The sequence below is a fragment of the Prionailurus bengalensis genome, chromosome A3, assembly GCF_016509475.1.
Source record: "Prionailurus bengalensis isolate Pbe53 chromosome A3, Fcat_Pben_1.1_paternal_pri, whole genome shotgun sequence".
Lineage (NCBI taxonomy): Eukaryota > Metazoa > Chordata > Mammalia > Carnivora > Felidae > Prionailurus > Prionailurus bengalensis.
In genome coordinates, this window is record NC_057354.1 from 76,602,938 (window position 1) to 76,629,490 (window position 26,553).

The 26,553-nt window shown below is 34.8% G+C and overlaps 1 protein-coding gene and 1 non-coding gene across 4 annotated transcripts in view; one reads left to right on the forward strand and one right to left on the reverse strand.

The window, feature by feature from the left end:
* Positions 1-26,553, reverse strand: part of FANCL (FA complementation group L) — an 85,489-nt gene that overhangs the window by 34,766 nt on the left and 24,170 nt on the right. For 2 of the 3 annotated variants that reach the window (XM_043603439.1, XM_043603438.1), the window contains exons 6-8: positions 14,625-14,721; positions 9,626-9,694; positions 5,514-5,636 (exon numbers count right to left, since the gene is read on the reverse strand). In XM_043603439.1, the coding sequence (XP_043459374.1) occupies positions 5,514-5,636; positions 9,626-9,694; positions 14,625-14,721 (289 nt within the window). The remainder of the gene's footprint in view (positions 1-5,513; positions 5,637-9,625; positions 9,695-14,624; positions 14,722-26,553) is intronic. The other variant, XM_043603437.1, reaches the window with a different exon arrangement.
* LOC122467352 lies at positions 3,455-3,561 on the forward strand. Its single transcript, XR_006292897.1, has one exon. It is a non-coding gene; the product is annotated as a U6 spliceosomal RNA (small nuclear RNA).

Below are 26,553 nucleotides of genomic sequence, written 5' to 3' on the forward strand. Positions count from 1 at the left end.
TTTCAAGATTTTTGTGCCTCGGAGAACAGGACAGCCATGGGAAAGGGAGCAAGACGGGGGAAAGCCAGTATGTGCAGCAGTCAGAACACACACAACATTTATCGATTAAGTTCACCATCTTAAATGGGTGCAATTCACGGGGACTCAAAACAATCAAAATAGTCACATCAAGGTTCACTGGTCACAGATCATCATAACAAATAATAATGAAAAACCCTGAAATGCCATAAGAATTACCACAGTGGATGGGGACCAGAAAGGAGCAAATGCTATTGGAAAACGGAGCCAAGAGACTTCCTCAAGGCAAGAGTCCACAAACCTTCAATTTGTAAAAGACAAAAACAAAAGCACAAAAGAAAATATCTGTGAAGTGCAATAAAGCAAAACACAGTAAAACACGGTGTGCGAGTACAGTAGATGCTGCCTCAGTCTAGCAAAAGCTCCAGTGTTCTAAGACTGCCCACAGAACACCAAAAGCTGTGCAATTCATGTACTATCTCCTAATTTCATGCCTTTGTTCTTTGGCTAATGCAGTTGTCTCCTGAAGTATCATCTTCCTTCCCAAACCAAACTTCTCATGCCTCAAGACGCACTGAGCTCAAGTAACATCCTATCCAGAAAACGTGCTTAGTCACATCAGGTTAGATTATGTGCTTCTTCTCCACCTTATCACAACAGTTCATCATGACACTCAACATATTTTACTAAAATCATCTTTTTAATAACTCTCTCCTTATCAGACTGAAAGTTAATCCTGAAAGCCTACCCTAGGTATTAGAACCTAATTCACCACAACAATGTCTGGATCCGACTCAGTGCTCCACATATTACTAGTGGAAATAAATGTATGCGACATTTAAATTGTTCCCTACTGAAAAATGTTGCTTCTTCCTTTTCTGTTTATGTCCTTTTTCAAGGTTAACTATAAAGAAAGACTTGACCATGACAGCTATACAATTTCATCTAATAAAGCACTAAAAATAAGATAGAACTTCCCTAGTAGACCTTTGATAAGTTAGTTCCTCTTACTTATCTTCCTAAGTTCTATGAAAGTCCAAAGAACCCTGAACTTTCCACACTAATCCCCTCTGTATAACACAAGTGGGTGTGAAAATAAGAGGATTTATCTCTTTTCTCACTTGCCTGTAGTTGGAAATGTGGGACTCCATTCATATTCAGCACACTTATTCAGAAATTTCAGTATTTCTTTTTAACTAGCAGCCCACTGGCAAAAGCAAAGAATGAATTTTAACATCCCATGTTCACAACTAGTTTATACATCAGAATTCAAATAAAGTAGTAACTACACATCTAATATTTAATATTCTATTAAAAAAAGGGGGGGGTAAAAGCTACTAGGTAAGGAAGGTGTATTAAATACACACATCTAATTTTGGTCCCTCCCCAAAATGCACTAAAACTATGTTATCGCTGTTTTTTCTTCATGGCATAATCTCACAAAAAAACAGGGAAAACTAGACAGGCAACAAAAACAAAATTTTGGGGGCGCCTGGGTGGCGCAGTCGGTTAAGCGTCCGACTTCAGCCAGGTCACGATCTCGCGGTCTGTGAGTTCGAGCCCCGCGTCGGGCTCTGGGCAGATGGCTCAGAGCCTGGAGCCTGTTTCCGAATCTGTGTCTCCCTCTCTCTCTGCCCCTCGCCCGTTCATGCTGTCTCTCTCTGTCCCAAAAATAAATAAACATTGAAAAAAAAAAGTTAAAAAAAATAATAAATAAAAACAAAATTTTGGAAGCAGAAAAAACAAAGTGATTGCTCACAGACGCAAATTCCTAAAAATATAAGAAATGAAATCTGGCGATATACAATATACATCAGAGATCATAAGTGTGTGATCAACAGATAAACAGTTATAACATACACCATGACCTAACAGGGTCTATTTCAAGAACACAGGACTGGTTTAATATTAGGAAATCCAATAATTCACCACATTAACAGATTAAAGGAGAAAAACAATTTGATTATGTCTTTATGTTTAAAGAGAATACATTTAATAATTTCAACTTCCCAGTCATAACAAAACTCTTAGCAAACTAGAAATAGAAATAAATTCCATTAATTATTGTTAAAGGATTTCAGTACAAGAAATACATAGACAAAAATCTACCTAATATTAAAAACTCAGAAGTTTTTCCTTTGAGATCTAGAACAATACAAGAACGCTTGTGTTTACTATTTATAGTTCACATTGTATTGGAGAGCTTAGCCAGAGCAGTAAAAAGGGGGGGGGGGGGAGGTATAAAGATGGGAATGGAGGAAATAAAACTGTTGTTACAAATGATATGATTATGTTCACAGTAAATCCAATGAATTTACTGATAAATTATTAGATAAGACTTTAACAAGGCTAGTGGATAGAAAATCATTAAAGAAAACAGATTTAAATACATCAGCAATAAACAAAATGGAAGGAAAAAAAGGGGAAAAAAATGACTACTATACACAACCAAGAATGGCTAAATTAAAAAGTCTGAAAATACCAAGTGATAACTTGGATATCATTTTTTGCCTCTTAGCTCCAAATCCACCCTCATTATTTATCTGCTCTATGGTAATAGAAGTTTACCCTGTAAGCATGTCTCTTTAACAGCTACATGATGTTCCGCCTTATCAGTAGAAGATGCCATAAGGTTAACTGCTTACCAATTCAGGCTGTGGTGTCCTGTCCACCAGCCTTGGTCAACTTATACCTCACAGGAGTGTTTTCTGCTTGCTCAGGGACTACCAGGCAGAAGGTTGGAAGAGTCTTCTCCAAGAAATCTAACCAACCAACCAATCATTCAAAAAGACCTAAAAGGTACTGACATTTGGCATTCCTCACTACACGATCTACTCAGATGACTCTACACGAAGGTTCACAGTTGACAGGCCCCACATACACACTCAAAGCTTCCAAAGAGCTTTTTATAGCTGACTTTTCATCACAAGCAGATAAGCAAAGATTATAAGCCTAGACAAAAAAGCAACTCAAGGAAATAGAAATGACTCAGAGGCGGAGGGGAAAAAAAAAAAAAGAAAAATATTACTATCTCTGGGGAAAAAAGAACATATACCTATGAAGTGAACTCTTAGAGATGAACATGACAGAAGTAAAAAGAAACAAACAAACAAACAAAACACCTCAACAGGAAGGTTATGAGGTAAAGTTGATGAAATTTCCCAGAAAATAAAGCTAACAGAAAACCTAATATAGATGGCTAAGAGGAGATGTAGACAAGTGATGGAAATTGGGGGCGGAATGAGTGTTAAGTACAGAGAAAACTACAGAGTGACAAAGTAAGGTAACTGTTAACTCTAGGAATAGCAACAGCCAGGGTGGCAAAGGAAAAATGAGGGTTAACTACAAGGCTCATCTCTGCATAATACACATACGTGTTCATAATAATGTAAACCCTGAATATTAATATAAACAAAATTAAAAGATAACTATTTGGACGCTCACCTCAGCAGCACATCTACTAACATTGGAATAATACAGAGAAGATTAGCATGGCCCCTGCATAAGGAGGACACACAAATTCGTGAAACATTCCATATAAAAAAAAAGGAAATAAATAAAAGATAAGCTATTTGGGGAAAACAGGAAGATACGAAGTATGCATGTGTGTGGAGTGGGAGAAGAAACAGCAACCTCATCTATAGTGGAAAGTTAACAGATAAGGACTAACACAAAAACAAAATGCAGTATAATTACAAGAGCATGTAATAATACAAATAATATTATAAGACCAAAAGGATCAGCTAAAAATTAAAAGTCACTGACTCTGCAGAAGGAGAAAAAGGTGGGAAGGTGGCTAGGAAGTACTATTTGTTCTAAAAAGCAAACAACATCAACAAAAACCCTGTAACCTAACTCTTCAAACTATGTTCTCATGTAATTATAGTAAAAAGTAAAAACTTAAAAACAAATAGCTTGCCCATACTGTCATGGTAAACTAGGAAATATTATTTTTTTAAGTTTATTTATTTTGAAAGAGAGAGAGAGAGAGGCAGGGAGTGAGGGGGAGAGAGAGAATTCCAAGAAGGCTCTGAGCTGTCAGTGCAGAACCTGACATGGGGCTCGAACCCATGAACCATGAGATCGTGACCTGAGCCAAAACCAAGAGCCGGATGCTTAACCAACGGAGACACCCAGGTGCCCCTAGAAAATATGATTTCTTAAACAAGTATTCACAGTAGCAACACATTTTTTAAATGCTTAGGTGTAAATTCAACAAAAATATGCAAAATATGGATTAAGAAACCACTGTCAGTTAAGGGAGGGACCTAAATAAATGTAAGCATAACCAGTTCCTAGTTTACGGACATGACAGTTCTTAATTTGATGGATAAACATAAACCTAACTAAAAACTAAATTATTCTAAGGAGTTCCTAGGATAAATGCACAGCATTATCGGTGATGTTTTAAAAACTAAAATATTTTGTCAAGTGACAAGCATAGTTTCAAAGCTATTATCTGGTGAGAACCCCATTCTAAATGAAGGCATTACAGGTGATTTTATATTTTCTTAAGTTTGCTTATTTGTATTTTCTCTCTCTTTTTTAGAATTAATGCAGGGTACTTTTAAAATAAGTTACTGGGCACTGGGGTGGCTCAGTCAGTTAAGCATCCAACTCTTGATTTCATGTCAAGTTATGATCTGGGTCATGAGATCAAGCCCTGTGTTAGGCTCTGCACTGAGCGTGGAGCCTCCTTGGGATTCTCTCTCCCCTCCTACCCATCTCTGCCCCTCACCTGCTCATGCTCTCTTTCTCTCACTCTCTCTCAAAATAAATCAACAACAACAACAACAGTTATTAAAAAAGAAAAAAAATGAAAGATGGCTACTAGATTACTGAGGCCAATATCACATTGATACTTTTACCATATCACATGATCTCAACACTGAGTTAAGTTTCTTTGTTTTGGTCCTTTTGATGTCTTTTTAAGCATACCACTATGGCAACAAAACTGCCTTGGCAAAAGCACATTTAATTAATCAATTTAAGAGTGAACAAGAATCCAGTACTTGGTGTTCTCCAGTAAAGAGAGCAAAGAAAAAAATGGAAAGAAAGATAATCTAGGAGGGCAAAAAAGGAGTAGTTGCACAGGATCCTTAGATGGGGTATGGAGGGTTTTTCCCCAGACATTGTTTATTTTAAATCAAATTTATTTTTCTCAATACCTCTGTGAAAAAGGAAAAGTTCATTATCTGCATACACATATGAACTGAGGCAAGGGGCAGTCACATGACTTGTTTGAAATTATACAATTAAGTCAATGGCTGAACTGTAAACAAAACCAACGATTCCCAACTGCTAGTCGGCTGCTCTAACTAATGGATCATGCTCCCTGCTATGTAATAGGACTGTTTCCTTTAATTATGAGTTCTTCATTCACCATCAGCTTATCAGCCAGAGGTTTCATCACTGGTTTTGCTATTCTTGCATTCATGGCATTACTCTAAGTGTATGAGACTTCCATGATAAAAAACATAAAGACCGCTACTTACTGTATCATACCAAATCTGAAAATTCCAACTGCAATGGCAAGGATACACCACCAAACCTGCACTTAATGGCACAGTTATAGGTAGAACTGCAATTCTAACACCTCTTTGGGGTTGATCAGTGACCTGGAGAGAATGAATTGTGTTCTTTTAGATCCCAATTTCAGTGCACTTAAAATCTTACATTACAGAATTCTATGGTCTCATTAGTCAACAAAATCTGCAAATACAACCTGGAAGTAAAAGTCCCAAAGGTAGCAGATTGTTAAAGATACATTTTGGAGCATCTGTGATGCTGGGAAGTAGACGAAGATAAAAATCATGAGATATTCTTACATTATACGCTAAAATCTATAAAGGAAAATTTATTGGGTAAACAAAGTAAATTGCTGAAAAGACGTATGCAGTCACTTGTCTTTGAGAAGCACTTTGTGTTTCTTTGGCACAGATCACGGCAGCAGTAGTAGCAGCAGCCTTGCCCTTGGTGCTGATTTCTTACTACTCTAAATGTCTCCTCTGAGCCAGAATACACTGGCTGTTGCTGATCATGCTGTGAGACACCTGCACTGGCTACTAGGCTTGTCATGACGCACAAAACCCTACCATCTTCAGCTTGACATTGTGCAAGTTATAATTATTCATCCAAATGAATATGTCAGAGCAGCAGCAGCAGACCTCTCATCAGAGCAAAAGAAAAATACATCAAAACATTATCAACCCAGCAGGAAGACAGGGACCATAAGGAAAATTACCCATTTTTAATATGGATGCCACAAAGCCATGCCTATTATTTCACAAAAAGAAAGGAAAATAAAGATCTTCCAAGTTTAAAGTCCAGAAACACTGAATCCAAAGAGGAAATGTACAAAAACAGACAAGGATTTTTTAAATCAATTATCTGGGACCTATTTACAATCTCGTAAACAGAAGTTTGCTGTTAGACTACGTTTATTTTGCTTAAGAACTACAACTGTTTAAAGATTGTTAAGAGAAAATAACTCCCACAAGCAAAATTGTTTCCAAAAAGGCAATGGAAAAAGACCATACAAAGTGGTCTGATACTGCTGCTTACGCTTAAAATAAACCTTGCCAATACTCTTATCATGTCTAAAAGACTCAAGAGTTCATACCACTGGTAGAATCACCAAAATGCTTATGATGTATTGCTATGCTCGATGCTAAAACAGGTAAATAGTGTATTTTGAAAATTTTCTAAATTTTAATGGCAAATGTAAAAGAAAAACTGAAATCACCCCTAGACCTACACAATGAAGACAAATCCAAATTTTATGAGCATATACTAAATAGCCAAGTGTAAATAAGAGTCCCAGCTCCTAATTAAATGTGAAGAAAACATATAACTTTTAGAATATTAGGAAACTATCTTTTCAGAACAAGATATGAAAGATTTTCTCATTCAAGACACAAAAAGCAGAAATCACAAGAAAGAGATGATACATGGGACCACACTGAAAGTTAAACTTCTGACTGACAGAAAAGATCATACACAAAGTTAACAAGTATGCCACAGAAAGAAGATACATTCCATGTAGCCAACAACTGGTATCCAAATAAAAAAGGGACACTTACAATAAAAGACAAAATTTTAAATATACAAAGATTTTAAGTACCATAATGATGATTATCAATTCTTGTTAAAAATTAAGGTCAGACTACAGTCGGACTAAGACTTGGAAAGGATTTGGAAAAGTAGGTATTACTATGCAATCCTGGATACGAGTGTAAACTTAGACAACCAATTTGGGAAGGCAATCTGGCAACATTTGGTAATCTCAAAGAGGCACATTCCTTTCAATCCAACATTTTCACTTCTAGGCATAAGCCACCCTAAAAGTCTCCCATGTGTACAAGGAAACAGAAGGATGTTCACTAGAGTACTACCTAAGAAATTGTGAACAACCCTATCAGTATGGCAATGAAGAAGTTAACTGGTGGATTCATATAATGGAACTATATTAAGCATTTAAAGTAAATGTACTAAACATACAAAGACCATGGGTAAATCTCAGAAACAATGCTGTTTAAAAACTTCAGCCAGCCTGTATTATAGAATATGGCTTGAGCAAATGTGGCAAAAAAATATGCATGGAGAGACCATGTATCAATTTCAGGAAGGTGGTTACCTCTAGAAAGGGAGAGAAGAAAAAAAGGAAAAAGAGGGAAATAAAGTCTTACTTGTTCCTAGAACATTTTATTCCTAAGAGAGAGACAGAAATAAAAGATGTAAGTGAAACAAACATGACAAAAAGTTAACATCTGTCAAATCAGAGTCTGTGGATAAAAAGGAAGGTAGCCAAATTTTCATCTGTGCTTTACCAAGAATTTTAGTATCTTCTTTAATTAAAAAATAAATAGGACATTCCAGTCACTAATTAGTTCTGTCTTCTTAGAGCTAGTACAAAACAGAAAACTTGCTATATGACCTAATTAAATCTAAAATTCATCCCATGCTTAAATGTGCAAGGCATTGAGCTGGTGTTAAGGAGCGATAGAAACTTTGAAAGAAATTACCCTCAGAGACTTCCCAGTGTATTGAAATCACAAATTTTGCTAAATGACAGAATAAGGTAAGTGCTAACACTCTTTTTGTGGAGATGCAAACTTTTTCACAGATTTAAGTATGGGAAAAACCTGAGTTATCTACATTCAAAAACACTAGAAACTCATCAAAAGTATAGTCTTGGGATTTTGATATATATTAAAATATAATCTAGAGATAGCAGATCTGGAAAGAATAATACAAGCACAGTGTTATCTCATAATCTCACACATAACAAAATTTACAGAGCCAATAGGACATGTGTATTTAAAAAAAAAGGAAAATATATATTTTAAAAAGAGGAAGGCCAAATAGAAAATGTACATTTGGAAAAGAGGAAAAGTTTCTTTAAAAAAAAAAAAAACCAAAACACAGCATTTCTTAGATATTTATAACATATATCAGAATACCAAAAGCAAATCACAAGGTATTTCCTCTCCTTTATTTTGCTGTGTTTTCTCAATTTCCATCGAAAGGAGGGAGACTTTTGTTTTTAAAGAAAAAAATTAGAAAAATAATTTTTAACATGTATGTGATTAAAAGGATATTTGAACTTACACAACACTATTTAAATCCTGTTAGGTTTTTTTAAAAAACTAACTACATATACAATCACTTGACTCTGTTTTTATTGAAAACATTAAGCATAAATTTTCACTTGGCCCTATCAAAATTTCCTAACACAAATATGGGCAGCCTAGAGAGTATCTGTGAAATGTCCACAGGAATGTTTTTCCCCCCTCTTTGCGTAAGAATAGAAATGCTCTCTCCATTTTGCTCTCAACTGCCACAATTTACTTGGTGAAAGAAGGACCCTGCCTGTCATCATTAGATTGTTCTTGGAGTCTAACCACCACTCTGTCAGATCTTTAAAAATCACACACACGTCATGTTGATGACGGTGCTACTAATACCCATACCACCTTGTATCTACATAATGCTGCTGTTTATACTGCACTTCTAATTTCATCCTCTTGTTAAATTATCACCAACTTTTTAAGAAATTAAATTGACAGAAGCAGGAGCAAGAATTTCCTACATTCTTTACATGAAGTATGAATGTTCCAAAGCCCACACAAAAATATAATCTAAGTTCAGGGATGAATTATGGGAACTCCTTTATAACAATAAAAACTGAGTGGAAATGATTTGTATTTTCAGTCACAACTCATTCTCCTATGAAAAATGATTCTCTGATATTATGCCATCAATATTAACAGTTTTAGCAATCTGAAAAATCCACTCAACTTTCCACTTACTGCTCACGGCTTTATAGAGTTCTTTATGATTTAAATTTAAAGGAAAATTCCTGTCATTAGACCTTCATATTTATCTACTATGAGGCACAAACATCTCAATACTGGATGGTGTGTTTACATGTGAGGTGAGGGAGAAAGTAGATATTAACTACTAGAAAATATGGAAAAAAAGCACTCTAAAAGTTCTGTTTATAAATAAATGCTTAGGAAAAAACCTAAAAAGAAAAAAAAACACTCTATAACCTATAAAGGCCACTTATGCTTTTTAGCTACTTAAAATAAATTTAACAACTTACCTGTGGTGTCCAAGAAACAGAAAATGGAACAGGAAAATCCACAAAACAATCTGGTGATTCTGCAGGGTACTACAAGAAAGCATAAAATCAGGTGATTTTTGCTTCTGTGTGGTAATTTCACACGAAGTATCTTAGAAAAACTGAATAGGAAAAGTTTTATTATAAATTCAAACGCATTATATATAAATATTTTGATTCTATTCTTATAGAAAATGTCAAGAGCTAATTAATAGTCAAGTTATGCTCAGGAGGTTCAAAGTTTGGTTACTGGGATGCCAAAGCACTGGTTTTGAGTAAAGAATAATGAATTAATTCAGTGTCAGGTCACCTGTTAATGTAAGTTGAGGGGAGAACCACACAGGATCTCAGTTTCTTTATCTTTAAAATGAGAGATTTTTCATCTTTAAAACTGATTGGTATTTAATATCCTTTCAAACTAAAATTTAATCTCAGTCTCAGTCACTATTTAAAAATGCTGTATCTGTTAAAAGAATCATGAAATGTACAAAAAATGTAAGCTATCAATTAAAAGAAGTATTTTCCACAACAAAGCAATTACTCCTAGCAAGAACATAAATAAAAAGAAGCAATGAAATGCTTTCTGGTTATTAAGGAAAAATAGAAGTAACAGCTTTAAGAAAAACCTTTTCATGGTTGATAAAGAGAAAATTAATTCAATACCTTCACACAAAAAGTGACAGTCATTAAGGACAAATCAGATGTCCAAGTTAAGAAAGACAAAGGCAATTTTTCCTAAAATCAATTTCATTATTATAGAATTGTACTACATGATTTCTGTAAAATCCAATTCTGGATTCTTGAAAGTCACATGTAATTATAAAATACTCATTTCTTTTTTCATTAAAAAGCAAAACTTACTAAGAGAAAATGAGTTTGGGGAAAACCTCTGTCTCTCATTTGAGAAAATGTTTAAAAGAAGTTTTAGACTTTCACTTTTTTCACTACTTCGCTGAATAAGCAAATGGGTTCCAAGAATTAGCACTACAGTATTTAGCACACGCCAGACCATCCGAAGTCAATGTTTTGAAAAGAATTAACATTTAGTTATAATATGTGGTTTGCTAAAAAGAAGCTTATCAACATATTCTGATGGTACCTGACTACACAGAACTGGTAACACAAAGGAAAGTATACAGGAAATCATATAAAAATATAATAATGATTTAATTTGGAGAAAAGGAAAAAAGAAGAAGGTCAGGCTGAGACTGAGGGAGCTCTAGTACAATTCTAAATATCAGATTCTAAGTACTTCAGATTATAACTGTTATAATCACTACAAAAACGATCTGTATGCCATTTTTACAAGTCCTGTGATTATCTCAAAGTAAGTGCAGGCAGAGACCTTAACTTTCTGATTTCTAGTTCTGCTAACTTGTATGATCTTGGACAAGTCATTTAACCTCCCTGGCTGTTTGATATGTAAAATTGATGAGACGCAACTAAAAGTCTTATAACATCTCTTCCCTCTAACATGTTAAGATTCTGTAAAAATAATAATGCACACTTGAAACCTCCATGGGCCAAAAATGGAGTATCTAGTTCAATTTAAATCGCTGCTTTTTATCTCCTACTCATGCCGACAATGAACAATATCAACTCTTTAACTTAAATCATCAATCTAGGGAAGAGTACAAAGTTAATGAAATGTTTACTGTATTGAGAGCAGATGAACAAAGGAAAATAGCTGTTAATGTGGAAGTCATTTAGTACATACAGCAACATTATTTTAAAAGAAAATATGATCCTAATCCAAATAGGACTCAGTAAATAAGTATATACAGACAGATACAGAAAGAGACCTACAGATAGTTAAAAAAGAGGTTAGAATAAATTTGATATGATCCCATATCCATAAATGAGTCTCCACAGAATTTTAGAATTTGAGATAAGAACATCTTTCAAATATATTTTTATGTATAATTATGCAGACATACAAATACAATAAATTAGATTGATCTATCTGTAGGTGACTTTATTGTAGAAGTTAAATGCAAATATACTGTATGTTATATTCATGTTCAACATCGATTTTGTTTATATAGGAAACTATACATAATTTTTTATAGAACCTAAAAAGCAAACTGATATACTTCTGGAAGACTTAACATGAATTATGAAGTAGGATCCTAGATATTTCAGAATCATTTGTGTGGTAGCACTAACTACAACACAGATGATTAATGCAATATTGTGAAACAGCTTTATCAAAATTCAGATAGTTTTTGATAGGAAGCTGTATAGATAGGTATATATAAAACCAGAGACTAATTGCCAAGTTTTTCTTTAGCAGTCTAAATGACAACAAAAGCTCCACATAAAGGGGCATTAACTAAAAAATAAGTGGTCAATCATTTTTATTAACAGTTTTTCAAATCTCACTTGAAACAATTCAATCAAATCAGTAACTATAAAAGAATTATCATAGCATATTAAGTAAATATTTTTATCATATATGGTATTTTTTAGACTCTGTAGCATATTGTTCTAAGGAAAATTTTAACCCAAATGTTCTGTGATTGGACCATCTAAGCAGCAAGGTTACCGCCAAGTAAATACATACAAACTGTAGCAAATTACAGAAACAGCCATCAGAGACAGAGTGCCCAGCCTCTGAAACATGTGATTTGGTTTTCAAGTAGTTCTGCCCTTGGCCAAAGCCGAGGAAGCTCTGGTCCACCAGGTATTGTAAATACTGCATAGAAATACACCTAGAAAAGTGACAAAATTCAACTGTTTCCCTTTTTTGATTTCTGTACTTAATAGAGTGATTATTTAAAATTAATATTTTCTTTGAGGGTTGGAGACAGTGAGGGGGAATGGCAGAATTGGAAGAATATGTATTTAAGCAAAAAAATAAATGTGTTCTTTTACTATATATCAAAAAGTATCAGATATAAGAAATAAAGGTTTGTATATTTGCAAAGATAAGCGTGCTTTATGGTTTACTTTTTTTTTTTTAATCAGCTTGACTCTTTAAAATTTAGTTTGAGCTATGATATTTGCCTTATATACTCTCAACGTATAGCTTCAGTTATCAGTTTTTAACTGAAAATCTCAAATACTCCTAAAAAGAAGAAGAAGAAGAAGAAGAAGAAGAAGAAGAAGAAGAAGAAGAAGAAGAAGAAGAAGGAGAAATAATAATTACCACATCTAAAATACATCTTTGGTCTATGAAAACTGAACTAAATGGACAATTAAGGACTCTAATGAAATCATACCAACATAAGATTCATTCATTTCCACCTTGGCTTTTTTTGGTTTTTTTGATATAGTTTTTTTCTTAATTCCTTCCTTAATTTAAATAAAGCTTTCTAGTCTCTCTTGCCAGGACATCCATAACAATGCTTCACAGCTATCAATGCTGCAAATATCGACACTTGAAAACATTCTTCACAGAAATTATATTAAGTGTCACCTTATCTACCCAAAAAAAGATATAATAAAAAGCAAACAGGATGGAACATACTAGTGGCTACATCCTCACTCTCAATACTACTAATAATGTCATTAATTAGAGTTAATAACAAAATCTTGTAGTTACAGGCAGAGCTGACGTAAAGCATCGTCTCCTTAGTAAAAAAAAAAAAATTATTTTTTATAAAAATCAGGCTATTAAAAAAACATTACCCCACCAGCACCCATAATAAGGATGAGATGCATTTAAAATTTTTCATTTTGGTCTTCACAGTGGCAAAGGAACTTTTATCAATGTACAAAGTATAAACAAATAAAACTTTGAAGTAAATGACAGAACCCTTGCCACTAGTGGTATGTGACCTTTGGTGGTAGAATAAAATAAGATTTCTCCCTGATCTAAAAAAAGAAAGAAAGAGAGAGAGAAAGAGAGAAAGAGAAAGAAAGAGAGAGAGAAAGAGAGAAAGAGAAAGAAAGAAAGAAAGAAAGAAAGAAAGAAAGAAAGAAAGAGAAAAGAAAGCAAGCACACCTTTAAAAAGAAAATAAAAAATGTTCACCTTAACAAAACTATCCATAATATCTTCTTTTACGAACAAGATTTCTATCCCACTAATTTTTTCAACACTTAACAGTCATGAATCTTAAAATTATACCTGAATAATTTTATGTGTGTGAGGAAAAAGAGAAAGTCATTTCTCAACTTGTCTGATAAAGAGGCATTATAAGATACCAACTTTTCTGTGTCACCCAGTACAGCTTTATATATTTTCTCTCATGGAAAGCTTAAATGCCAGACACATTTTTAAAAAGGACAAACACAATTGATCTTTTCATCACTACAATCTTCTGAAATAGAGTTGATTGATGATTCCTAGAAACAAAAAAAGTTAGATGTCCTAGTTTTCCCAAATTCTAATGTTTCCCTAGTGATTACCAAGTAAACGATTAATATGCTGAACTTGCTTATTCTACTTATTTCTCAAAGTTCAAAATCTAGAACTAAAAAATAAGGATGAAACAGCTATGTTTTGTGCCAATAAAGTTAGTAAGTAATCACAGATCACCAACCTGTGAAGAGTCTACAAATGAAGGCATAACCTTTGCAAATTCTTAAAATACAGGAGTAAAATTTCAGACAAAACAAGCAAGCAATAAAAAGCAATGCATGTGGATGTGTTTTCAGAGTCCGAGTGATGTTCAGAAATAAGAACTACAAATGTAATTCATAGAGCTGAAGACAAGAGACTTCAGTGAAACTTTACTTGGGACAGTGGAAACTCAAGTTTTTTCTTTGTACAGCATTACAAATGGCACGTGGAGACTTATCCGTAGTATTTATTATGAAGCCTATATTTTGATCCAATTTGCACTGAACAGTGACATGAAATTATGTCTATGCTTTTGGAAACTTGGGTAAGTTTTAGGAGCTTTCCAAAATAAATTACTTAAAGTACCAAATATATATATATTTTTTGGAAGCAACTAGCACCTCTTTACATTGAAAACATTCAGAGTTCATTTCACAAAGTATTTCCTAACCATAACAGTTTAATGAAGCACATACCTTTGCCTTCAACTTGAGAGTAATTAAATGTTTTCTACCAGAAGCATCTTCAGCTTTTAACTTGATGGTACTGAGACAAGTATCCACAAATACAAGTCTGGTGAGTAGAAGGAAATAAAAAATGATCATGCTAGGGAGGGCAAAGTTGGGGGGGGGGAGGGGGAGGTAAAGGATGGTAGAATTCAAAATGAAAATATCTGCTGTATTCGTATTAATCCATTACAAAAATTAATCCGAGGAATTTCTGCATGCCAGCCCTTTATGCAGCTATAGATTTACTGCCGTTAATACACCAGCCTGGTGCTTAATGCAGTCATAGATCTCTGGATTATTTACAATGTGTGTCAAGGCTCATGCTGTGGTCAGTGAGCACTATGTTTCGGTTTTCCATCACTGGAACCTTTGGCACACACAGCATGTTGCTGTCAGCTTCTACTTATGTACACATTAAACTTCCTGTCAAACTCTTTGATCCATTTCTGTAGTTTCATACAGTATGAGACTTTTGTGCTTCCTTTATTTGTTTTTCTCTTCAATGAACTTCTCCTTTATTATCAATAATGTTAGTGTACAAAAATCTGGCTGATATTAGTTCATATACTCAATTGATGCTCTAAGGAAAAGGTTATATAAGCACAGGTACAGTCCAATCTGGTAACAATAAATTTTCTTTTTGTGCAATATATAGCTTCTGACATTTAACCTGGACATGCATTCAAGATGACTAATATTTTAAACCCATAGCACAAGCACAATTGTTTCTGGCTTTAAGTTGCTCTAAATGCATGAATTTTCTACAACGGAAACCAATACCCTTTGAAATACATCATTCTGTAAAAATATGGTCCCTTGAGTAGTATAAGCTACTGCCAAAAAGGTTCAAATTTAGCAGTATATTTACTAGTGAACTGGGCATGTGGATATTTTTTGACATTTTTACAATACTATTCTCTTGTAAAGATAAAAAGTAGTCTAAGAGTATTGCACAACTTATCACCCAGACTGATGGTGAGACCCATTAGAGTTCAAAACTAACATTAGCCTCCTCACCTAGGAAACATTTCTTTTAACATCACTATATGCCATAGTCACTAGCCAGATGTAATGGTAAAATGGGTCAATTTCACGAAATGCTGGGCAATAGTTGTGGAACACTGCTTGTAATGAAAAATAGATCTAAGTCTAAAGATCTGGATCCTCAAAAATAGAATAAGAAGTAAAACAAAACAGTCTTTATCAACAGAAGAAATATGTATCCTAAACTATGCAAAGTCTAGGGTCCTAGAAAATAAATGAAAGCAAAATTATTCTAGAAAAAAACTATTTACATTAAAATATTAATGACTTGTAAGTAAAAGAAAATAATGGTTATATATCTGTAAACATCTCCCCAATCCCCTACCCCCGACAGTTTAGAACATGAGACTTCGTCACGTGTTTCATCAAGACGACTCTAAGGCTCTGACTCTAAAAACGCTGACACTTCAGATTCAAGACGTTGAGACATGCATTCATATTCTCTCTAATCAAAACAGAACCAAGGAATTTTAAAAAGTTACAAATAAACAGTTAACAAAAAGAACAAGAAGGAACAAACATTAACAAAACAAATTTCCAACAGCTATTACAAAAATGAATAGTGGTTAGAAAAGTACTGGGTGACAAAACAGATTAGAACAGGAAGAAAAGAAGGCTCCAGAGGGTAGACAGTGGGCAAAAAAAGGGAAGTTTGTATAATACGGAGAATAGAAAGTATGACTTAAATACAAGATGAAATTAAGAAAAATTTTTTAAAAATGCAAGAAACCAAAAAGGAATGAGGGAATTTTAAGTGAAGTTAGAAACAATAAAGCTATGACAAAAACTGTAATTGCTCCACCATTAGTTTTCAGTGAAAAGCATTTATGTAGTCATTAAAAATTTAGCTGCTTACTAATTATGATTTTTAGAATCCAGCAACAGACAAAACTAAGAAACTTAATTATAGTTATAGAAACTAATGTAAATATATTTGACCACGGCAATTTAAAAGGAAGAGAGGACAAAACTTGAGAGATAGGAGGAAAAGATATGAGGAAGGAAGATCAGGGACACTAAAATTTGTAATTGCTAATTTGAGAGTAAGAGATACCATCTTTAATTGAAGGGACATGAAAGAAATTTAAGAAATATTAAAGCTAACAGAGGAATAAAAGAAGAGTGAGGAAGGGAGAGAAAAGGTAGTATGAGAGCCAAATCCTTTTCTACTATAATAATCGGTATGTAATTTCCAAAACTGATAAATCAAGTTATATTGAATAAGGCACATTATTTAGAAATATGGAAGTTGTGAACATGAACATTTCAGTGAACGTGAACGTTTCAGTGTCTATCTTAAAGACTAAGAGCAGGGATACAAAAATGGTGTGGAGGAAAAAAAAAAAAAAAAAAGACTGCTGCTCCTTATCATAAGCCCTAAGCAGTTTACAATCATGATAAATATATAGACACAGAGAGAACAAGAGGGGTGGGGAGAGAAAAAGAAAGACTAAATCATTAACCAGTACTTTTCACACTGCTGCTCAGCATCAAAATATTAAAAGTTACTGAACATCTATAAAATAAGATAGAAATAAAAGTTCTGGTCTTTATTCAATTACACAAAAAATTATCTTCTCACAAAGTTTAAGACAGAGGAACTACATTAGATATGGCCTTGCTGTCAAAATGATCATAACGTTAATTCTGCTGAACTTTAAGAAGTAATTCAATGGGGCGCCTGGGTGGCGCAGTCGGTTGGGCGTCCAACTTCAGCCAGGTCACGATCTCGCAGTCCGTGAGTTCGAGCCCCACGTCAGGCTCTGGGCTGATGGCTCAGAGCCTGGAGCCTGTTTCCGATTCTGTGTCTCCCTCTCTCTCTGCCCCTCCCCCGTTCATGCTCTGTCTCTCTCTGTCCCAAAAATAAATAAACGTTGAAAAAAAAAATTTTAAGAAGTAATTCAAATAAAGTATCAAAACAATGTTTGTAATTGCAGGTTAATCTCGGCATAGTCATTTAAAATTAAGCATTTTACCCGTGCTGATGCCTGTCTACTTTGTATAAGGGACAGAAAGAAACCTTATTCTAAATTATTAACATCTTGGGTACAAATTTGCTAAACCAAATTTTGGCAGGGTACATCCGACAGCTAGCAGTCCTTCCAGCTGCACTTGGATGTCAGCATGTCACTAAATCTGGCCGATGAACTGTAAGCAGTGATTTGTGCATCTCTTGAATTATTTGTAACAAAACCACGCCTTCCCCTCCCCCTACTCCTCTCATTCTCCCTACCTGTACACCAGAACTTAAGCCAACATAAGCCAGCAAAGACCATGCAGACAAGAACAACCCTCTTAGAGCAGCTCTGACCAACAGAACCTCTGCTAGGATGGAAGTAGTCTATACCCGCACTGTCCAAAACAGCAGCAACAGCCACATGTAGCTGTGAAGAACTTAAAATACATTAAAACTGAATTTTTAATGTAATTTAAATATAAATATCAATAGCCACATATGGCTAATAACTACTGTACTTAACAATGCAGCCAGGGTGGGGCGCCTGGGTGGCTCAGTCGGTTAAGCATGGGACTCTTGATTTTGACTCAGGTCATGATCTCATGGTTCAAGGGTTCAAGCCCCACGTTGGGCTCTGTGCTAATGGCACAAAGCCCACCTGGGATTCATTCTCTCTCTCTCTCTTTCACACACACACACACACACACACACACAATCAATCAATAAACTTAAAAACAAACAAAAAAATGCACCCAGGGTGGATGGTTGAGAAACAAATAAAAGAAACTTGAGTTCCTGGATGACCTTATGGACCAAACAGAGCCATGAACTCCCTCCTGACCACCTTGCCTACCTCTCAACTGTTAAATGAGAGATGAATAAAATTCTATCTTGTTTGAAAATTGAGAATTTGGCATTCTCTTTGTTAATGGCACCTTAGCTTGTACCCTTACCAACAGAATATATTTCTATCCACAATAAGAATAGTATCTTATTGTTTGGTGTATGGAAGAGATATTAAGGGAGGGGAAAAAAGTAATAAACTGTTAACAAATAATATTAAAATCAATTTTTCTAAAAAAAAGCCTATTTCAAATGTTCTGCTTTATTGTAAAGTTGGGTATCTCAATTTAGACAATATGGAATAACTAGTAGTTTTCACTCATTCAAGTAACATAAATTCATATAAATAATAAACAGGAAAGTCATCACTTTTGAAAAGCTCACATTTTTGAAAAGTTATAAAATCACATTTCAAATTTATATTTAGAAGTTATTACTTATTTATATTTAGGTGTTCTTACTTAGCTAGGCATAATCCAAAATTGACTAAGCAAGTGTAAACATACAAATATAAAACCTAAAGAAAAAACTCTATTTTTGGCACTTTACTTTGTATTTATCATTTGCTACATTTCTTTACAAGTTACTGCTTACAATAAAATGGCACTAAACTTGACAGTTAAGTTTTTTAAACATTTGAAAAGGACACTAATTCTTAAGCTTACCAGAGGTTTTTGCTATTCACATTAATAGCTGAATGTTATCAATAGAGAAAAACAGAAGAAAATTGCTTTGTAACACTATCCTTAGTTTGACCAACAGCTTAAGTTACAGTTTTTCTTTAAACATCTAAGATGCATGGGTGCCTGAGTGGCTCAACAGGTTGAGGCTGAGTGTCTGACTCTTGATTTCAGCTCAGGTCATGACCCTAGGGTTGTGGGATCCAGCCCTGTGTCAGGCTCCATGCTGAGCGTGGAGCCTGCTTGGTATTTTCTCTCTCTCTGCCTCTGCCCCTCTCCCTCCGTCACACTCTCCCTGTCTTGCTCTCAAATAAACAAAACTAAAATAATATAAAATAGTTGCATTTATGCAGCAATCACATCAAAAGGCAGGTTACAGACCTTCATATTTTAATAAAGCATCAATTCCATGTTTACCACCACCCTCAAGTTTAAGCATTAACTACTTCAAAAAACCTCCCTAATTGGTGTTTTTTTCTTGTATCTTCTGTATACATCAATCTACCCTGTCCTCCCATGGCTAAATTAATCTCCCTAAGTACTTTTTAAATTGTATCAACCTCTTGCTCAAAAACAGTCAAGGAGTCCCCATCACTTGCATATAAACAATCCTTAGGCTAATAGTCAAGACCTTTCAGTCTGGCCCTGATATTAATCCTCTTAAGTCAACAATTGATCTCCAAAGTCCAAAGATGAACGGCAAATTTCCAGCAGTACAAACTTGTTTCTACCACTGCCTCCCTTGTAAGGCTCTCTATATTCCTTCCAAGCTTATCCCAATATCCACCTCCTCTAAGAACCTTCCTAGATCATCTGCAGCCCTAAAGGATTTCACCTTTCTCACAACTGTCACACTGTTCCTCTTCGTGTAAATTTTTGCTTCCCAAATAACCTTTTTTTAAAGGAATATGAAAGGGTTTTTTTTAAGTTTGAGAGAGCGAGAGAGCAAGCATGCATGCATAGCAGGGGGGAAGCAAAGAGAGAGGGGAGAGAGAGAATCTCGAGCAGGCTCCGTGCTGTCAGCGAGGAACCCAATGTGGAGCCGAAATCAAGAGTCAGATGCTTAATCCACTAAGCCACCCAAGTGCCCCAGGAATGTGAAAGTTTTAAACTTCTATGCATGTATGTATTATACGACCATGGAGATGCTGCTATCAGACTGGTTCATATTTATTGATTCATATGCAAGTTTTAAACAACTGAATGCATATTGTTTAAATTGTAATATATACTATAAACTTCTTACCAATTTAGAAAAATGCAATTTTTTCACTATTAGATAATTTCCAGTTATTCAGTGATTTGAATATATACGAGGAAAAAGCACTCTAATATATAGGTAATTAAGAATGAAAATCATACTTATTAACATCTATGTTCTTATGCATTATGCAATGGAAATTATCATTACTGGTTGTAATTAAATCATAATACTTATTAAGAGCTGTAAAACTCCTATGTAGTCTGACACTTTTAAGTGAACTGGTGGCTCAACAACTTTATACCTACTTTACACAAGGCATTATTTGAAATCGAATGACATGTGTTTCTTTTCAATCCTTATTAAGTATTAGTTTCATTTGAAAAACTATGAAAATGTGGCTCAAAGAAGTTACATTACTTGCCCAAGTTCACACAGCTGATAAGCCAGAATTAAAGCTCTTGTTAAGACAAAATGAATTCCAATAACTAGACAAGTATCTCCATTTCTCCCAATAAGGTATACAGTTCTTTGAAATGTACTGAGAATTATAGAAAATATCGCCATCAATGGATTAAGTCCATTACCAAAATAAGGTACTTCATTAAAAATCCAACTTAATATATGTCTACAATCTTTTAACAGCACAATAAATTTAATAAAACTCAGCTCTTTTACAAGACAAATTTAAAAGGCTAAATAGTTGGAATTCTACTCACTCTAGTTGACAAAAAACAACCATCAGATCTCACTTCCCCCAGTTGGAACTATCTAATCTCTGAATTACCTGGGCCATGTGATTACTAAAACAAACATAAGGTATTTTATCACTAAGACGTGCATTTCTTCCAAATTGAGACACTTCTGAGACTGAAAGAGGCCAGGATAAAAGGATAAAAATCCTAATTTATGTCAACCCACTTATAATGAAAAGTATTCAGTCAGGACATTCTTAATAACAAACAGAAAATCTTGCTAAACCCCAAGGACTCTACTTAATTCTTATCATTTTCATGAGCCATTCTACAAAACAACACAAGCAGAAGTGAATAGAAACCCATCAAAACCTCCTTCTGCATCACTCACCTTTGCAAACTGTGTAACACCTAAAATCACCCATAGCTGCCTTATCATCTTTTTACCCTTTGGACTCCTAGATGTTTTTAGTGAGTAGTTATAGAAGTTGAAACAAATTCAGAAATTATAACAATAGCAATCAAACTTAAGGTCAGTTACTAATTCTCAATGTCATTTCTATAAAAAAGGTATGTGAATATAGAAAAAAAAGATTTCAATCATATTCTAAGTATTTATTTATTTTTCCTATTTTTTTTATAATGTCTGATCCAACAGAACTGACTAGATATGTCAAATATCTAATTTAAAAACACAGCAAGGTCTTCATTACCTTAAAAAAATATTTGTTTTTTATTATCAGATTTTACCATTACCCCAAAAACTCTATACGATTATTATTTAGAGTGTAGGGAAAATATAGACATACTGACATGGTCTGGGAATCATTAAGATTCTGACAATCCATTCAAATCAATTAGTTGTACAAATCACTATCTGCGTCATTTTAAGGGATATTTTACATTAAGAAGCTGGCCACCTGGCCAGCCAGGATCTCAAAAGGTAGCAATTCTAGTATGTGAACAGCCCAATTCAACTCTTGGTGTTAATATTGGGTTTCAGGACCCTCAGAACTATCAGTGTGCCAACTATACCAGACCTAATTTAAGAATCAAATCACAAAATAATATCGATAGATTTTCTTATTCCAGAGAGTGAATAAATACTGACAACATCTTCTTTGGCTTCGGACAATCCATGCAAACAACTTCTCTTCTGCTAACGCATTCCTCATTTGTAAAGACTATGAAACAAATGATTCAGAAACAGGAGCTATATTCTAATTCAATCATGCACACTAGTCACTATAATTAAACTTTGATCTTTCACAAATCTAAGCAACAGATTTCAAAACTCTCTCTCAGGATGGGTTAATTTTGCATATGGCCAATTTTATCCATGATGAGATAGTCACACACTGAGGATGAAACTAATAAAAACTATCTCTCCAAGTACTTGAGGTAACTTCAATAAAGGCTCCATCTCAGAGCTCCCCCACAGCACAATTCCAGGCAGCATCGTTCACACAGAACGCCTGAGGACTGTTATGCAGCCAGTCTTGGCTACATACGCTCATTTTATATATAAAGTTCAGCATAAAAATATGTATCTTGAAATTTATTCTGAGAATTAACTAAGAATTATGTAAAATGGTTAGCAGTAAGTAGCATATGACAGAAACTTCGAAAGTGGAAGTTCCTGTATATAATAATCTTAGTTCCAGGGGGAGACAAGCATTCATGTTGTAAGCAGTGCTATCATAGAGGTATTCATAACCTTCTTTTTGGCATCCTCTGTTATCCAAGATAGACATTTCTTTTTCTCCCACATCAGAAAAATGTATATAACGCAAAGTAAAAGTAAATACTTTCTATTTGTCCCTAAAAGATATTTATTCCATAAAATATTTTAATACTTGCACTATTTCTCATATACCTTTGTTGCTAATGGCGTTCAAGAAATCTTACAATTACATTCTGTAGTCCTTGTCACAGCTATAATTAAGTACTACTGTGATCATCTACTTAAATGCTGACTCTCCCACTAGATTTAAGTTCCTTGAGGAATCCCAAGTCTTGCCTATAGATCTCCACTGCCTTACATTATAGGCATTCAATAGTTAGGGGGGGGGGGGGAAGAATGATTCAAAAATCTCATATTTGCATTCTCAATTCTTGAACTACTTATTACTGGAGTTCCTCCAAACAGGTCACATCCACTTAAAAAAGGGTTTCCCTTCCCAAGTCCTTCCTACATTCCTAACTATCCTCTAAACACCTAAGATCTTAACATTTAAGCATCTTTAAATAAGTCAACATGATTTTTCTCCATCACCTTAAATCCAAAGAATGATCAGGTCCATGGTGTCAATACCTCCAGACAAACCTCCATGATTTCAGCCAAATTACTATTAGTTCATCTCAATTCATTACTTGTCTTCTGTCTCTCCCCTCCATCGTTATGCTAAATTTTATTTAAAAGTTCTAGCTTTTCTCAAATCTTATTCATGAATGGCACCTTATCAAATCATGCCTAATCATATGAATAAACATTAGCCAGTCCCCACTAAAACCACCAACAGTACATTTAAAGTTACACGTAGCATCCATTTCTGGCGAAAATGGAGTAGCTTGCCACAGAACTACACTCCCACTGAGAACTACTTAGACCAGCCTGATGCAAGGGGAAAGTAAGTTTGAAGGCAACAAAACTTGAAGAACCAACGTCCTGAAGTAAGAGAAACAACGGAGAGGTAAGCCAATACTGCAGCCATTTTTCCCTCGGCTAATTTGCCAACTCTGGGCACAGGGCAAGAGAAGTAGGATTTGGGTGAAGGGCACAGATAGCTGCCATTAAGTGGCACCAAAACATAAAACAACAAAACCACCTAGCAGCATTTCTGGCCATCTCTTAAGGTTAGAGAAATAAAAATAACAGACATAAAGGGCCAGAATCTAGTGAATGGTAGGGCCAGAGATCTTATCCTAATATTCAGGCCATTTTTCCATCAAAACTTTTGATAAATCCTTAAACTGCAAGGGATAAGAGGATAAAAGAAAAAAAAATAAGCAGAAAGCCAATGAAAACCAAAGGAGAATAATTAGATCTCTCATAATATAAGAAAAAATTAATTAACATTTCCCACTAGTGGGAAAAAGCCCCAGTGAATATCCCCAGGCTCTCAGTGGGAACTCTTGTATGGCTACCCCTAAAAGCAAAACAAACAAGAGGTAGATGAAGCATTGTCAAAAGCAGACCCCTGACTCCAACTGGGAGGTAAACTGGACTTGTGAAAAGACACATATAAAGGGTGCCAGGGTGATTCAGTCGGTTAAGCATCCGACTTCGGCTCAGATCATGATCTCGTGGTTCATGGGTCCAAGTTCTGCATTGGGCTCTGTGCCTAGAGCCTGGAGCCTACTTTGGATTCTGTCTGTCTTTCAAAAATGAGTGAAAACACACACACACACACACACACACACACACACACACACACACACACGAGTTTAGGATCTACCAAGGGAGAAATTCCAATGAACACACCTAGCTCCCGCTGGAAAGTTCTGAAGACTTATAGCTTAGGAGAGAGAGGGGAACAGTACGTACTACAGTGAATCTTACAAAGACTATATAACCTAACCTGAACCAGTTCAGTCTCTAGCAGGATTACAATAACCTGCCCCTACTCTATTTCTTAGCAAATGAAAAAGTAAACACTTCGTCAAAGAAAATATCCTCATCTAGAGCCTCTCAACTTTTTTATACACAACTTCTAACACTCAGCAAAAGATTATCAGGCATAGCACTTAGCCTGAATGAACAAGGGCAAATACTGAAGAACAGCCAGCAACAGTCAGTGAGAAAAGGTGCATTAACTAAAATATGTGCAAACTAAGTTCATTTCTTCACTTCTCCCCTTTTACCAGTTTTTGTTTTTGGTTTTTGGTTTTTTTTTTTTTTAAGAAAAAGTAGTCATCTTATCGAGTAGAGACCAGGAAATTTCAGGTTTTACATTTTTGTTGTTGTTAGAGTATTCAAGCCATTCTATTGTGAAAATAAAGAAAAACCCTTTACTCTTTATTGTTAAAAAAAAAAAAAAAGTATTGGGCCCACATGAAAAGATTCTCAACATGACTCATCATCAGGGAAAAATACAAATCAAAACCACAATGGCATACCGCCTCACCCCTGTCAAAATGACTACAATCAACAACACAAGAAACAACAGGTATTGGGGAGGAGGGGGGAGAAAGGGGAGCCCTCTTACATTGTTGGTGGGAAGACAAACTAGTGAAGTCACTCTGGAAAACAGTATGGAGGTTCCTCAAAAAGTTAAAAATAGAACTACCCTACACCCAGCAATTACACTACTAGGTATTTACCCAAAGGATACAAAAATACTGATTCAAAGGGATACATGCACCCCAATGTTTATAGCACCATTGTCATCAATAGCCAAATTATGGAAACAGCCCAAGTGTCTACTGACTGATGAATGGTTAAGGAAGATGTGGTATATATACAATGGAATATTATCCAGCCATAAAAAAGAATAAAATCTTACCATTTGCAATGACATGGATGGAACTAGACAGTATTAGCTAAGTGAAATAGAAGAATCAGAGAAAGACCAATTCCATATGATTTCACTCATGTGGAATTAAAAAAATGAGCAAAAACATTAAAAATAAAAAAAAAGAAGCAAACCAAGAAACAGGCTCTTAACTACAGAGAACAAACTGATGGTTACCAGAGGGGAGGTGGGTGGGATTAAGGAGTGCACTGATTGTGATAAGCACCCCATGGTGTATGGAAGTACTGAATCATTATATTGTACACCTGAAACTAATTAACATACTAACATAACTAACATACTACTGTATGTTAACTGGAATTTAAATAAAAACTTAAGAAAAAAAAGTAGCAGGTCCAGGTATTTACCAATGTAGATGAAAAAAGGAAAAAAAAACCATGAAAACCTACATACAGATGTCTATAGCAGCTTTGTTAGTAATGCCAAAACTTGGATGCAACCAAGATGTCCTTTACTAACTTAATGGATCAATAAAATTGGTATATCCAGACAATGGAATTATATTCAGTGGTAAAAACAAATGAACTAACAGGCCATGAAAAGACTAAGAAGAAATTTAAACACATATTACTAACTAAAAGAAGCCAATCTGAAAAGGCTACATACTGTAGGATTCCAACTATAGGCATTCTGGAAAATCCAAAGCTGTGGAGACAGTAAAAAAGATCAGTGGCTGCTAGAGGTTAGGGGATAAGAAGGCAGGGATGGATACGTGAGCACAGAGGAAATACAGGTCATTAAACATTTGTCCAAAACCATAAGATGTACATGCCTAAGAGTAAACCCCAATGTAAAGTATGGTTTTGGGGTGACAATGTGTGGATAGAAGCTGATCCATTATCACAAATGTAGCACCTTGGTGTGGGGAATAACAGGGCAGTCTACACATACACAGAGGCAAAAAGTACAAGAAGAATCCCTGTACCTTCTTCTCAATTTTG